The 16,869-nt window shown below is 40.6% G+C and overlaps 1 protein-coding gene across 1 annotated transcript in view; it reads right to left on the bottom strand.

The window, feature by feature from the left end:
- GALNT8 (polypeptide N-acetylgalactosaminyltransferase 8) overlaps window positions 1-13,070 on the bottom strand; it is a 50,960-nt gene extending 37,890 nt beyond the window's left edge. Inside the window, 1 exon segment of the mRNA XM_047741469.1 lies at window positions 12,887-13,070. Coding sequence (XP_047597425.1) covers window positions 12,887-13,070 — 184 coding nt within the window.
- Between the last annotated feature and the right edge of the window lie 3,799 nt (window positions 13,071-16,869).

Here is a 16,869-nt window from a genome sequence, read left to right as displayed (position 1 = left end):
TGTGCAATCTCTTGTCCCAGGGGATGCAGTATGTCAAGAGAATTTGTCAGAGGTATGCAAGATTGTCCTGGCCAGATGTGCACTAGAATATACCTCTCCTAAATCTTTATCAGAGCTTATCTATCCTGAGCCCCACACCATTAAGGCTTCTTTAGAAACTGTGACCTGAGAAATAGATTGATAAAGAGCTAACATTTTTCAGAATAAGGCCCAAGAAACATTTATATCAGAATTGTCATTATTATTTTAAAATGGAGGTATTCAGGCTTATCCCTAAATCAAATAAATCAGAATCATAGAGTCAAGTAGAGTTAGGGGAAAGAGAAGTTATAGCATCTGCATTTTTAACAAAATCAGGGAATAATTCCTCAGTACAAGGAAATTTGAGAAACATCATACTACACTATCAGTGGCCAACAAAGGCAGATCTATTCCAACGTCCACCATTACCCACCTTTCCCTTCACTTATATATTTGATTTGCCAAGAACTATTTTTAATTTCTTTTCAGCGTAACAGTATTCATTGTTTTTGCACCACACCCAGTGCTCCATGCAATCTGTGCCCTCCTTAATACCCATCCCTGGCTCCCCCAACCTCCCATCCCCCACCCCTTCAAAACCCTCATGTTGTTTTTCAGAGTCCATAGTCTCTCATAGTTCACCTCCCCTTCCAATTTCCCTCAACTCCCTTCTCTCCATCTCCCCATGTCCTCCATGTTATTTGTTATGCTCCACAAATAAGTGAAACCATATGATAATTGACTCTCTCTGCTTGACTTATTTCACTCAGCATCATCTCTTCCAGTCCCGTCCATGTTGCTACAAAAGTTGGGTATTCATCCTTTCTGATGGAGGCATAATACTCCATAGTGTATATGGACCACATCTTCCTTATCCATTCGTCCATTGAAGGGCATCTTGGTTCTTTCCACAGTTTGGCAACTGTGGCCATTGCTGCTATAAACATTGGGGTACAGATGGCCCTTTTTTTTCACTACATCTGTATCTTTGGGGTAAATATCCCGTAGTGCAATTGCAGGGTCATAGGGAAGCTCTATTTTTAATTTCTTGAGGAATCTACACACTGTTCTCTAAAGAGGCTGCACCAACTTGCATTCCCACCAACAGTGTAAGAGGGTTCCCCTTTCTCCACATCCTCTCCAACACACGTTGTTTCCTGTCTTGCTAATTTTGGCCATTCTAACTGGTGTAAGGTGATATCTCAATGTGGTTTTAATTTGAATCTCCCTGATGGCTAGTGATGATGCACACTTTTTCATGTGTCTGATAGCCATTTGTATGTCTTCATTGGAGAAGAATTCATATCTTCTGCCCATTTTTTTAAAACATTTTTATTCATTTATTTGACAGAGAGAGATCACAAATAGGCAGAGAGGCAGGCAGAGAGAGAGGAGGAAGCAGGCTCTCCACGGAGCAGAGAGCCCGATGTGGGGCTCGATCCCAGGACTCTGGGATCATGACCTGAGCCGAAGGCAGAGGCTTTAACCCACTGAGCCACCCAGGCGCCCCTGCCCATTTTTTGATATGACTATCTGTTTTGTGTGTGTTGAGTTTGAGAAGTTCTTTATAGATCCTGGATATCAACCTTTTATCTGTACTGTCATTTGAAAATATCTTCTCCCATTCCGTGAGTTGCCTCTTTGTTTTCTTGACTGTTTCCTTTGCTGTGCAGAAGCTTTTGATCTTGATGAAGTCCCAAAAGTTCATTTTCACTTTTGTTTCCTTTGTCTTTGGAGACATATCTTGAAAGAACTTGCTGTGGCTGATATCGAAGAGATTACTGCCTATGTTCTCCTCTAGGATTCTGATGGATTCCTGTCTCACATTGAGGTCTTTTATCCATTTTGAGTTTATCTTTGTGTATGGTGTAAGAGAATGGTCAAGTTTCATTCTTCTACATATAGCTGTCCAATTTTCCCAGCATCATTTATTGAAGAGACTGTCTTTTTTCCACTGTATATTTATTCCTGCTTTGTCCAAGATTATTTGATCATAGAGCTGAGGGTCTATATCTGAGCTCTCTACTCTGTTCCACTGGTCTATGTGTCTGTTTTTATGCCAGTACCATGCTGTCTTGGGAATCAAAGCTTTGTAGTAAAGCTTGAAATCAGGTAACGTGATGCTGCCAGTTTTATTTTTGTTTTTCAACGTTTCCTTAGCAATTTGGGGTCTCTTCTGGCTCCATACAAATTTTAGGATTGTTTGCTCCAGCTCTTTGAAAAATACCAGTGGAATTTTGATCGGAATGGCATTAAAAGTATAGATTGCTCTAGGCAGTATAGACATTTTAACAATGTTTATTCTTCCGATCCAAGAGCATGGAATGGCCTTCCATCTTTTTGTGTCTTCTTCAATTTCTTTCATGAGTGTTCTGTAGTTCCTTGATTACAGATCATTTACCTCTTTGGTTAGGTTTATTCCCAAGTATCTTATGGTTCTTGGTGCTGTAGTAAATGGAATCTATTCTCTAATTTCCCTTTCTGTATTTTCATTGTTAGTGTATAAGAAAGCCACTGATTTCTGTACATTGACTCTGTATCCTACCACATTACTGAATTGCTGTATGAGTTCTAGTAGTTTGGGGGTGGAGTCTTTTGGGTTTTCCATATAAAGAATCATGTCATCTGCGAAGAGAGAGAGTTTGACTTCTTCATTGCCAATCTGAATACCTTTTATTTCTCTTTGTTGTCTGATTGCTTTTGCTAGGACTTCTAATACTATCTTGAACAAGAGTGGTGAGAGTGGGCATCCTTGCCGTGTTCCTGATCTAATCAGGAACAGATGCTGGATTTTGTCCAATGTTTTTTTCTGCATCAATTGAGAGGATCTTGTGGTTCTTCTCTCTTCTCTTATTGATTTTTTTTCTATCCCATTGATTGATTTGTGAATGTTGTACCACACTTGCAACCCAGGGATGAATCCCACCTGGTCATGGTGGATGATCTTTTTTTTTTTTTTTTAATTTTTTTATTTTTTTCAGCATAACAGTATTCATTATTTTTGCACCACACCCAGTGCTCCATGCAATCCGTGCCCTCTACAATACCCACCACCTGGTGCCCCCAACCTCCCACCCACCACCCCTTCAAAATTCTCAGATCGTTTTTCAGAGTCCATAGTCTCTCATGGTTCACCTCCCCTTCCAATTTCCCTCAACTCCCTTCTTCTCTCCATCTCCCCTTGTCCTCCATGCTATTTGTTATGCTCCACAAATAAGTGAAACCATATGATAATTGACTCTCTCTGCTTGACTTATTTCACTCAGCATAATCTCTTCCAGTCCCGTCCATGTTGCTACAAAACTTGGGGATTCATCCTTTCTTTCTTTTTTTTTTTTTTTTTTACAGCTTTATAAACATATATTTTTATCCCCAGGGGTACAGGTCTGCGAATCGTCAGGTTTACACACTTCACAACACTCACCATAGCACATACCCTCCCCGATATCCATAACCCCACCCCCTCTCCCACCCCCCTCCCCCCATCAACCCTCAGTTTGTTTTGTGAGATTAAGAGTCACTTATGGTTTGTCTCCCTCCCAATCCCATCTTGTTTCATTTACTCTTCTCCTACCCCCTCGACCCCCCATGTTGCATCTCCTCTCCCTCATATCAGGGAGATCATATGATAGTTGTCTTTCTCCGATTGACTTATTTCGCTAAGCATGATACCCTCTAGTTCCATCCACGTCGTCGCAAATGGCAAGATTTCATTTCTTTTGATGGCTGCATAGGATTCCATTGTGTATATATACCACATCTTCTTTATCCATTCGTCTGTAGATGGACATCTAGGTTCTTTCCATAGTTTGGCTATTGTAGACATTGCTGCTATAAACATTCGGGTGCATGTGCCCCTTCGGATCACTATGTTTGTATCTTTAGGGTAAATACCCAGCAGTGCAATTGCAGGGTCATAGGGTAGTTCTATTTTCAACATTTTGAGGAACCTCCATGCTGTTTTCCAGAGTGGTTGCACCAGCTTGCATTCCCACCAACAGTGTAGGAGGGTTCCCCTTTCTCCGCATCCTCGCCAGCATCTGTCATTTCCTGACTTGTTAATTTTAGCCATTCTGACTGGTGTGAGGTGATATCTCATGGTGGTTTTGATTTGTATTTCCCTGATGCCGAGTGATATGGAGCACTTTTTCATGTGTCTGTTGGCCATCTGGATGTCTTCTTTGCAGAAATGTCTGTTCATATCCTCTGCCCATTTCTTGATTGGATTATTTGTTCTTTGGGTGTTGAGTTTGCTAAGTTCTTTATAGATTTGGGACACTAGCCCTTTATCTGATATGTCATTTGCAAATATCTTCTCCCATTCTGTCAGTTGTCTTTTGGTTTTGTTAACTGTTTCCTTTGCTGTGCAAAAGCTTTTGATCTTGATAAAATCCCAATAGTTCATTTTTGCCCTTGCTTCCCTTGCCTTTGGTGATGTTCCTAGGAAGATGTTGCTGCGGCTGACGTCGAAGAGGTTGCTGCCTGTGTTCTCCTCGAGGATTTTGATGGATTCCTTTCTCACATTGAGATCCTTCATCCATTTTGAGTCTATTTTCGTGTGTGGTGTAAGGAAATGATCCAATTTCATTTTTCTACATGTGGCTGTCCAATTTTCCCAACACCATTTATTGAAGAGGCTGTCTTTTTTCCATTGGACATTCTTTCCTGCTTTGTCGAAGATGAGTTGACCATAGAGTTGAGGGTCCATTTCTGGGCTCTCTATTCTGTTCCATTGATTATGTGTCTGTTTTTGTGCCAGTACCATGCTGTCTTGATGATGACAGCTTTGTAATAGAGCTTGAAGTCCGGAATTGTGATGCCACCGACTTTGGCTTTCTTTTTCAATATTCCTTTGGCTATTCGAGGTCTTTTCTGGTTCCATATAAATTTTAGGATTATTTGTTCCATTTCTTTGAAAAAAATGGATGGTACTTTGATAGGAATTGCATTAAATGTGTAGATTGCTTTAGGTAGCATAGACATTTTCACAATATTTATTCTTCCAATCCAGGAGCATGGAACATTTTTCCATTTCTTTGTGTCTTCCTCAATTTCTTTCATGAGTACTTTATAGTTTTCTTAGTATAGATTCTTAGTCTCTTTGGTTAGGTTTATTCCTAGGTATCTTATAGTTTTGGGTGCAATTGTAAATGGGATGGACTCCTTAATTTCTCTTTCTTCTGTCTTGTTGTTGGTGTAGAGAAATGCAACTGATTTCTGTGCATTGATTTTATATCCTGACACTTTACTGAATTCCTGGACAAGTTCTAGCAGTCTTGGAGTGGAGTCTTTTGGGTTTTCCACATAGAGTATCAGATCATCTGTGAAGAGTGATAGTTTCACTTCTTCTTTGCCGATTTGGATGCCTTTAATTTCCTTTTGTTGTCTGATTGCTGAGGCTAGGACTTCTAGTACTATGTTGAATAGCAGTGGTGATAACGGACATCCCTGCCGTGTTCCTGACCTTAGCGGAAAAGCTTTCAGTTTTTCTCCATTGAGAATGATATTTGCGGTGGGTTTTTCATAGATGGCTTTGATAATATTGAGGTATGTGCCGTCTATCCCTACACTTTGAAGAGTTTTGATCAGGAAGGGATGCTGTACTTTGTCAAATGCTTTTTCAGCATCTATGGAGAGTATCATATGGTTCTTGTTCTTTCTTTTATTAATGTGTTGTATCACATTGATTGATTTGCGGATGTTGAACCAACCTTGCAGCCCTGGAATAAATCCCACTTGGTCGTGGTGAATAATCCTTTTAATGTACTGTTGAATCCTATTGGCTAGTATTTTGGCGAGAATTTTTGCATCTGTGTTCATCAAGGATATTGGTCTGTAGTTCTCTTTTTTGTTGGGATCCTTGTCTGGTTTTGGGATCAAGGTGATGCTGGCCTCATAAAATGAGTTTGGAAGTTTTCCTTCCATTTCTATTTTTTGGAACAGTTTCAGGAGAATAGGAATTAGTTCTTCTTTAAATGTTTGGTAGAATTCCCCCGGGAACCCATCTGGCCCTGGGCTTTTGTTTGTTTGGAATTTTTGATGACTGTTTCAATCTCCTTACTGGTTATGGGTCTGTTGAGGCTTTCTATTTCTTCCTGGTTCAGTTGTGGTAGTTTATATGTCTCTAGGAATGCATCCATTTCTTCCAGATTGTCAAATTTGTTGGCGTAGAGTTGCTCATAGTATGTTCTTATAATTGTCTGTATTTCTTTGGTGTTCGTTGTGATCTCTCCTCTTTCATTCATGATTTTATTTATTTGGGTCCTTTCTCTTTTCTTTAAGATAAGTCTGGCCAGGGGTTTATCAATCTTATTAATTCTTTCAAAGAACCAGCTCCTAGTTTCGTTGATTTGTTCTATTGTTTTTTTTTTTTTGTTTCTATTTCATTGATTTCTGCTCTAATCTTTATGATTTCTCTTCTCCTGCTGGGTTTAGGGTTTCTTTCTTGTTCTTTCTCCAGCTCCTTTAGGTGTAGGGTTAGGTTGTGTACCTGAGACCTTTCTTGTTTCTTGAGAAAGGCTTGTACCGCTATATATTTTCCTCTCAGGACTGCCTTTGTTGTGTCCCACAGATTCTGAACCGTTGTGTTTTCATTATCATTTGTTTCCATAAATTTTTTCAATTCTTCTTTAATTTCCTGGTTGACCCATTCATTCTTTAGAAGGATGCTGTTTAGTCTCCATGTATTTGGGTTCTTTCCAAATTTCCTCTTGTGATTGAGTTCTAGCTTCAGAGCATTGTGGTCTGAAAATATGCAGGGAATGATCCCAATCTTTTGATACCGGTTGAGACTTGATTTAGGACCAAGAATGTGATCTATTCTGGAGAATGTTCCATGTGCACTAGAGAAGAATGTGTATTCTGTTGCTTTGGGATGAAATGTTCTGAATATATCTGTGATGTCCATCTGGTCCAGTGTGTCATTTAAGGCCTTGATTTCCTTGTTGATCTTTTGCTTGGATGATCTGTCCATTTCACTGAGGGGAGTGTTAAAATCCCCTACTATTATTGTATTCTTGTCGATGTGTTTCTTTGGTTTTGTTATTAATTGGTTTCTATAGTTGGCTGCTCCCACGTTAGGGGCATAGATATTTAAAATTGTTAGATCTTCTTGTTGGACAGTTCCTTTGAGTATGATATAGTGTCCTTCCTCATCTCTTATTATAGTCTTTGGCTTAAAATCTAATTGATCTGATATAAGGATTGCCACTCCTGCTTTCTTCTGATGTCCATTAGCATGGTAAATTCTTTTCCACCCCCTCACTTTAAACCTGGAGGTGTCTTCGGGTTTAAGATGAGTTTCTTGTAGGCAACATATAGATGGGTTTTGTTTTTTTATCCATTCTGATACCCTGTGTCTTTTGATTGGGGCATTTAGTCCATTAACATTCAGGGTAAGTATTGAGAGATATGAATTTAGTGCGATTGTATTGCCTGTAAGGTGGCTGTTATTGTATATTGTCTCTGTTCCTTTCTGATCTACTACTTTTAGGATCTCTCTTTGCTTAGAGGACCGCTTTCAATATTTCCTGTAGAGCTGGTTTGGTGTTTGCAAATTCTTTCAGTTTTTGTTTGTCCTGGAAGGTTTTTATCTCTCCTTCTATTTTCAATGATAGCCTAGCTGGATATAGTATTCTTGGCTGCATGTTTTTCTCGTTTAGTGCTCTGAATATATCATGCCAGCTCTTTCTGGCCTGCCAGGTCTCTGTGGATAAGTCTGCTGCCAATCTAATATTTTTACCATTGTACGTTACAGACTTCTTTTCCCGGGCTGCTTTCAGGATCTTCTCTTTGTCACTAAGACTTGTAAATTTTACTATTAGGTGACGGGGTGTGGACCTATTCTTATTGATTTTGAGGGGGGTTCTCTGAACCTCCTGGGTTTTGATGCTTGTTCCCTTTGCCATATTGGGGAAATTCTCTCCAATAATTCTCTCCAATATACCTTCTGCTCCCCTCTCTGTTTCCTCTTCTTCTGGAATCCCAATTATTCTAATGTTGTTTCGTCTTATGGTGTCACTTATCTCTCGAATTCTCCCCTCATGGTCCAGTAGCTGTTTGTCCCTCTTTTGCTCGGCTTCTTTATTCTCTGTCATTTGGTCTTCTATATCGCTAATTCTTTCTTCTGCCTCATTTATCCTAGCAGTGAGAGCCTCCATTTTTGATTGCACCTCATTAATAGCTTTTTTGATTTCAACTTGGTTAGATTTTAGTTCTTTTATTTCTCCAGAAAGGGCTTTTATATCTCCCGAGAGGGTTGCTTTAATATCTTCCATGCCTTTTTCAAGCCCGGCTAGAACCTTGAGAATCGTCATTCTGAACTCTATATCTGACATATTACCAATGTCTGTATTGATTAGGTCCCTAGCCTTTGGTATTGCCTCTTGTTCTTTTTTTTGTTGTGAATTTTTCCGCCTTGTCATTTTGTCCAGATAAGTGTATATGAAGGAGCAAGTAAAATACTAAAAGGGTGGCAACAACCCCAGGAAAATATGCTTTAGCCAAATCAGAAGAGATCCTGAATTGTGAGGGGGGAGAAAGGGGATAAAAAGGGGTTCAGAAAGAAAGAAAAAAAAAAACTATTAAAAAAAAGAAAGCCGATAAAGAAAAAATATAAAAAGAGGAAAAAATATATATATATTAGATAAACTATTTAAAAAACGTTAAAAAAAGAAAACGGTAAAAGTTAAAAAAAATTTAGCAGAAGAAGAGAAAAAGAAAAAAAAATTGAAAAAGAAAAAAAATTAAATTAACTGCAAGGCTAAAGAATCATGGGGAGAAAGCCATGAGTTCCGTGCTTTGCTTTCTTCTCCTCTGGAATTCCGCCGTTCTCCTTGGTAGGTGAACTTGGTCCTGGCTGGGTTTCCCGTTGATCTTCTGGGGGAGGGGCCCATTGTAGTGATTCTCAAGCGTCTTTGCCCCAGGCGGAGTTGCACCGCCCTTACCCGGGGCCGCGCTGAGTCATCCGCTCGGGTTCGCTTTGGGGAGCTTTTGTTCCCTGAGCGCTTTCCGTAGAGTCCGGAGGACGGGAATAAAGATGGCGGCCTCCCGGTCTCCGGCCCGGAGGAGCCGAGAGCCCGGGGCCCCACTCCTCAGTGCACCCTCAGAGAACAGCGCGAAATGACTCCCGCCACCCTGGCCTCCGGGCCGCGCTCCGAGCTGACCGAGCCTGCGACCGGTTCAAGGCAACCCTGAGCTGAGAGTCACTCCTCGGCTCTGTCTCTGCAGCCGGCTTCCCCGTTCTAATACCGGTAAGCTCTGCGACACTGAGACACCCCGATCCTTCTGCGACCCTGCGGGACCTGAGGCCGCGCTTACCCCGCCTGGGCTTCACCCCAGTTAAGCCTCTGGAGCGATGTCCCTCAGCGGAACAGACTTTTAAAAGTCCTGATTTTGCTCCGTTGCTCTGCCGCTCGCCGGGAGCCGGCCCCTCCCCCCGCGGTCTATCTTCCCGTCGCTTTGGATTCACTTCTCCGCCAGTCCTACCTTGCAGAAAGTGGTTGATTTTCTGTTTCTGGAATTGCTGTTCTTCTTCTCTTCAATCTCCCATTGGATTTGTAGGTGTTTGCAATCTTTAGATAAGCTATTTAGCTGATCTCCCGCTACCCGAAGTAGTCTCAGCCTGCTACTTCTCCACCATCTTGACTCCTCCCCATGGTGGATAATCTTTTTAATGTGCTATTGGATCCTGTTTGCTAGGATCTTGTTGAGAATCTTAGCATCCATATTCATCAGTGATATTGGTCTGAAATTCTCCTTTTTGGTGTGGTCTTTGCCTGGTTTGGGGATCAGGGTAATACTGGCTTCATAAAAAGAGTCTGGAAGTTTTCCTTCCGTTTCAATTTTTTAAACAGCATCAGGAGAATAGGTATTATTTCTTCTTTGAAAGTTTGGTAGAATTCCCCAGGGAATCTGTCAGGTCCTGGGCTCTTGTTTTTTGGGAGGTTTTTGATCACTGCTTCAATCTCGTTACTAGATATCAGTCTATTCAGGTTGTCAATTTCTTCCTGGTTCAATTTTGGGATTTTGTAGTTTTCCAAGAATGCATCCATTTCATCTAGGTTGCTTAACTTATTGGCATATAACTGTTGATAATAACTTCTGATGATTGTTTCTACTTCCTTGGTGTTAGCTTGATCTCTCCCTTTTCATTCATAATTTTATTAATTTGAGCTTTCTCTCTTTTCTTTTGGATTAGTGTGGCCAATGGTTTATTGATCTTATTGATTCTTTCAAAAAACTGGCTTCTAGTTTCATTGATGTGTTCTACTATATCTCTAGTTTCTACCTCATTGATCTCTGCTCTAATCTTGATTATTTCCCTTCTTATGTTTGGAGTTAGTTTGATTTGTTGTTGATTCTCCAGTTCTTTAAGGTGTAGAGACAGCTGCTGTGTTCTGGATTTTTCAATTTTTTTGAAGGAGGCTTGGATGGCTATGTATTTCCCCCTTAGGACCGCCTTTGCTGTACCCCATAGGTTTTGGACCAAAGTGTCTTCATTCTCATTGGTTTCCATGAATTGTTTAAGTTCTTCTTTGATCTCCTGGTTGATCCAAGCATTCCTAACCAAGGTGGTCTTTAGCTTCCAGGTGTTTGAGTTCCTTCCAAACTTTTCCTTGTGATTGAGCTCCGGTTTCAAAGCATTGTGATCTGAGAATATGCGGGGAATAATCTCAGTCTTTTGGTATCAGTTGAGTCCTGATTTGTGACCCAGTAGGTGGTCTATTCTTGAGAATGTTCCATGTGCACTTGAGAAGAATGAGTATTCTGTTGTTTTAGGGTGGAATATTCTGTATATATCTATGAGGTCCATCTGGTCCAATGTGTCATTCAATACTCTTGTTTCTTTATTGGTTTTCTGCTTGGATGATCTGTCGATTACTGAGAGATTGCCAAGAACTTTTCAATTGGCCTTGAACCCTTCTTTCCTTCATCCTTGTCTGCCTGTCTTCTGTTTTCTCCTTGCCCCAGTCATTTGTTTATTTATTCATTATTAATAATGTCTGCATGCCAGGTACAGGGAATAGAGTGGTAAGATACTCTATAATAAACACTCACTAAACCAGCCCTTGTGAAACTTGCCTTCCAGAAACTTGTACCACAATAAAATATAATGAATCTTATGAAAGAGGATGTAGACAGTGCTGTGGAACCTTTTCTCTCTCCCTTCATCTTGTTTTGCCTTTTTCCTCCAGTCTCCATATCAAGTCTTCCTTTTGTTTCTACTGTCTGTCCTTCTATCTATTCCTTGGCCTCACCCTGAACTCTGACAATGGTCAGTTCACATTACAGAAGAAATTTTGCCCATTTCCAACTCCCATGTGCAACACCCTCATGTCTGTGCAGTCACTTCCCTGATCACACGTTCAACACTTCCCTTCAGGGGCACAAGCATTAGATCCCTGTCACTTGGGGGCAGAGGAAAGACAGCTGCCTCCCCTCATGGGAGTCAGACCCTGAGAGACATAAAGTTCAGAGCCATTAGAGTTTTATGGTGAGCCAGAATAAAAAACCCCAGAAAAAAAATTTTAAAACCCCCAGAATTCGTGTGAAGAAGTTAAAATTTGGTAAATCTGGAGGGCATCCTGCCATGTTGAATAAGTCAGACAAAGAAAGACAATTACTATATGATCCCATTTATATGTGGAATCTAAAAAACGGGGGTGTAGAGAATGAGCTCATAGATACAAGGAACATATTGGTGATTGAGAGAGGCAAGAGATAGGGGTGTGGGTGAAATGGGTAAAGGGCATCAAAGGTTACAAACATCCCCAGTTATAAAATAAATAAGTTATGGGATATAATGTACAACATGGTGACTATAGTTAATCCTGTAGTTGCATATAAAATTTTCTAACTATGTGATGATGCATGTTAACTAGATTTATTATGGTGATCATTTTACAATATATGCAAATATTGAACCATTATGTTGTATACCTGAAGTTAACATAATGTTAGATGTCAGTTATACCTCAACTTAGGAGAGAGGTTAAAATGTGATACATATCAGTTTACAGAATATTTTCTGCATATATTTTACAACAGTATGAGATCCAGCAGGTAACCTCTCATCTCCATTTACAAGTCCAGAGTCTGTGGCTGAGAGAGATAAGCACTTGTTGATCACGGCCATATCAGGGTTTAATCTTTTTTTTTTTTTTTTAAGATTTTATTTGACAGAGAGAGAGAGGGAGCTCACAAGTAGGCAGAGAGGCAGGCAGAGAAGAGAGGGGGCTCCCCAACGAGCAGAGAGCCCAATGCGGGGCTCGATCCCAGGACCCTGAGATCATGACCTGAGCCAAAGGCAGAGGCCTAACCCACTGAGCCACCCAGGTGCCCCCATATCAGGGTTTAATCTTATGTCCTCTAACAAGTCCCCATTAATTCCTCATAGGAGCTCACAGCAACATGGAAAGGAGGCCATTGCCTCAGAGGTTGTCACATTTGTTTAACAGCTCCTGCCACACAAAGGTCTAAGGACAGGCTGTGCCTAGTTATTCCTGAGCCTCCCAGGGATTTTTATATGGAGACTCAACCCCCCCGCCTACATGCACATACCTATGATCGTGTGTGTGTGCATTTACTTGCACACACACACCTCTCACATAGATACATCCTGCTCCACTCCCCTCAACTGCTTGCTCTGATTCCTACTAATTCTCACTTACCTACCATTTAGAGGAATAGAATTCAATGTCAGATGCTTAATTGAGCAATTGAGAAATAATAATGTGATTGCTCATCCATTATTTCTTCCATGCCCTTTTTCTAAGTGTCCCTAAACACACACACACACACATACACACACACACACACACACACACACACACACCATCCCTCCAAGTTAATGTTATAAACTTACTCAGATGCTGTAAATCCACCTCAATGTGAGAGAGTCTCTTTATCCCTGTCCTGTTCCATTCAGGCAAAGGCAAATGAAGCTGTTTTTGGAGATTTCCCCAAACCGACATCTTTAATGTCCTCTTGGTATAAAACACCAGGAGGACATCGATGGCAATAATCAGAGCTAGCCCAATGTAGAACATTTTTAAGACATTTCTCCTGGGTATCATGTCCTGCCTCTGAAACTGTCACCTTCTGAGGGTCTGAACGTGTCACTGCCCAGGTTAGCTAAGGATCACAATCAGCAGAGCTCTGTCTCTGCCGGCTGCTGCCTGCTAAGCCAGATGTTCTTTGACTGGAAAAGCTATCACAAACTGCCTGGCTTCTTCCTGAACATTGTCAAGTGTGTGAAGTGTGCCCGGGGCAGCTACCCAATAACTGGGAGGATACCTACCTGGGCACACCTTGCACTGTCTTAGAAGTCAGGTTAATGTTTACCCCTGGAGCTACCTCAGGCTGTGGTGGGGGAGGTTTTCCTCTCCCTGTTTTGTTTCATTTCATTTTATTTTTTAATTTCTTTTCAGCGTTCCAGAATTCATTGTTTATGCACCACACCCAGTGCTCCACGCAATATGTGCCCTACATAATACCCACCTTCCACCCCTCCCCTCCAAAATCCTCAGTTTGTTTCTCAGTGTCTACAGTCTCTTATGATTCATCTCCCCCTCCAATTCCCCCCAACTCACTTCTCCTCTCCATCTCCCTATGTCCTCATGTTATTCCTTATGCTCCACAAATTAGCGAAACCATATGATAATTGAGTCTCTCTGTTTGACTGATTTCACTCAGCATAATCTATTCCAGTCCCATCCATGTTGATACAAAAGTTGGTTACTCATCCTTTCTGATGGAGGCATAATACTCCATAGTATATATGGACCATATCTTCTTTATCCATTCGTCCATTGAAGGGCATCTTGGTTCTTCCCACAGTTTGGTGATTGTGGACATTGCTGCTATGAACATTGGGGTATGGATGGCCCTTCTTTTCACTACATCTGTATCTTTGGGGTAAATTCCCAGTAGTGCAATTGCAAGGTCTTGGGAAGCTCTATATTTAATTTCTTAAGGAATCTCTGCTTTGGAACTGTTTTCCAAAGTGGCCATACCAACTTGCATTCCCACCAACAGTGTAAGAGGCTTCCCCTTTCTCCACACCCTCTCCAACACATGTTGTTTACTGTCTTGTTATTTTTGGCCATTCTAACTCTGTAAGGTGGTATCTCAATGTGGTTTTGATCTGAATCTCCCTGATGGCTAATGATGATGAAAACTTTTTCATGTGTCTGATAGCCATTTGTATGTCTTCTTTGGAGAAGTGTCTGTTCATGTCTTCTGCCCATTTTTTTGACATGATTATCTTTTGTGTGTGTTGAGTTTGAAGAGTTCTTTATCGATCTTGGATGTCAGCTCTTTGTCTGTACTGCCATTTGTGAATATCTTCTCCCATTCGTGGGTTGCCTTTTTGTTTTGTTGACTGTTTCCTTTGCTGTGCAGAAGCTTTTGATTTTGATGACGTTCCAAAAGTTCATTTTTGCTTTTGTTTCCTTTCCCTTTGGAGACATATCTTGAAAGAAGTTGCTGCAGCCGATGTCCAAGAGGTTACTGCCTATGTTCTCGTCTAGGATTTTGATAGATTCCTGCCTCATGTTGAGGTCTTTTATGCATTTTGAGTTTATCTTTGTGTATGGTGTAAGAGAATGGTTGAGTTTCATTCTTCTACACATAACTGTCCAATTTTCCCAGCACCATTTATTGAAGAGACTGTCTTTTTTCCACTGTATATTTTTCCTGCTTGGCTGAAGATTATTTGACCATAAAATTGAGGGTCCATATCTGGGCTCTCTACTCTGTTCCACTGGTCTATGTGTCTCATTATTCCCTTCATATTCTCAGACCACAATGCTCTGAAACTGGAACCTAATCACAAGAAAAATTTCAGAAGGAATTCAAACATCTGGAAGCTAAAGACCACCTTGGTTAAGAATGCTTGGATCAACCAGGAAATCAATGAAGGACTTAAACAATTCATGGAAACCAATGAGAATGAAGACACTTCGGTTCAAAACCTATGGGATACAGCAAAGGCAGTCCTAAGGGGGAAATACATAGCCATCCAAGCCTCCCTCAAAAAAAATTGAAAAAACCAGAATACACCAACTCTCTTTACACTTTAAAGAACTGGTGAATCAACAATAAATTAAGCCAACCCAACACACAAGAAGGTAAATAATCAAGATTAGAGCAGAGATCAGTGAGATAGAAACTAGAGATACAGTAGAACACATCAATGAAACTAGAAGCCAGTTTTTTGAAAGAATCAATAAGATCGATAATACATTGGTCAAACTAATCCAAAAGAAAAGAGAGATGACCCAAATTAATAAAATCATGAATGAAAAGGGAGAAATCATGACTAACACCAAGGAAATTGAAACAATCATCAGAAATTATTATCAACAGTTATATGCCAACAAGTTAAGCAACCTAGACAAAATGGATGCATTCCTGGAAACCTATAAACTTCTAAAACTGAATCAGGAAGAAACTGACAACCTTAATAGACTAATATCTAGTAATGAGATTAAAGCAGTGATCAAAAACCTCCCAAAAGACTGGAAGAGATTATGATGAATGAAATAAGTCAAGCAGAGAGAGTCAATTATCATATGGTTTCACTTATTTGTGGAGAAATAGCATGGAGGACAAGGGGAGATGGAGAGGAGAAGGGAGTTGAGGGAAATTGGAAGGGGAGGTGAACCATGAGAGACTATGGAATCTGAAAAACAATCTGAGGGTTTTGAAGGGGTCGGGGGGTGGGAGGTTGGGGGAACCAGGTGGTGTGTATTGGAGAGGGCACGGATGCATGGAGCACTGGCTGTGGTACAAAAATAATGAATACTGTCATGCTGAAAATAAATTTAAAAATTAAAAAGAAAGAAGAAGAAGCAAACGGAGCTCTTCCTTACAGACCTCTTGGCCTTTGTGTGAAGGCAGGGTGCAATAAACTCCCCCTATACATCTTTGACTGTCCTTTCATCAGTGTTCTGGGAAACCACTGCACAGGACCAGAACTTTTCTAGTCTTGGCTGTGAATATGTGAGATTTGCCCCACAAAAGACCCTTCTGCCTTTCACATTCATGGGAAGATACTGGTCTCTTTTTTAAAGGAAGTGTTTTTCTACGGAGAAAGGTAACTGTGTAGACTTGAAGTCAACATTCAAAATTCTTATGCTTTATACATGCTTTTAAATACCTACTGAGGGGGTGCCTGGGTGGCTCAGTGGGTTAAAGCCTCTGACTTTAGCTCAGGTCATGATCCTGGGGTCCTGGGATTGAGCCCTGCATCGGGCTCTCTGCTCAGCGGGGAGCCTGCTTCCCTTCCTCTCTCTCTGCCCGCCTCTCTGCCTGCTTGTGATCTCTGTCTGTCAAATAAATAAATAAAATCTTTTTTTAAAAAAACAAAGCAAAACAAAAAACCTCCCCCAAAACAAGAATTCTACCAAACATTTTGGAATTCTTGGAAATCTAACAAACATTCAAAGAAGAAATAATACCTATTCTCCTGAAGCTGTTTAAAAAAATTGAAGCAGAAGGAAAACTTCCAGACTCTTTTTATGAAGCCAGCATTACCCTGATCCCCAAACCAGGCAAAGACCACACCAAAAAGGAGAATTTCAGACAAATATCACTGATGAATATGGATACTAAGATTCTCAACAAGATCCTAGCAAACAGGATCCAACAGCACATTAAAAAGATTATCCACCATGACCAGGTGGGATTTATCCCTGGGTTGCAAGTGTGGTTCAACATTCACAAATCAATCAATGGGATAGAAAAAAATCAATAAGAGAAGAGAGAAGAACCACAAGGTCCTCTCAATTGATACAGAAAAAAAAAAAATTGGACAAAATCCAGCATCCGTTCCTGATTAAAACA

Source organism: Lutra lutra, chromosome 8 (genome assembly GCF_902655055.1).
Source record: "Lutra lutra chromosome 8, mLutLut1.2, whole genome shotgun sequence".
Classification (NCBI taxonomy): Eukaryota; Metazoa; Chordata; class Mammalia; order Carnivora; family Mustelidae; genus Lutra; species Lutra lutra.
Note: the sequence above shows the minus strand (reverse complement) of the source record. Positions and strands in the feature narration are given on the sequence as shown.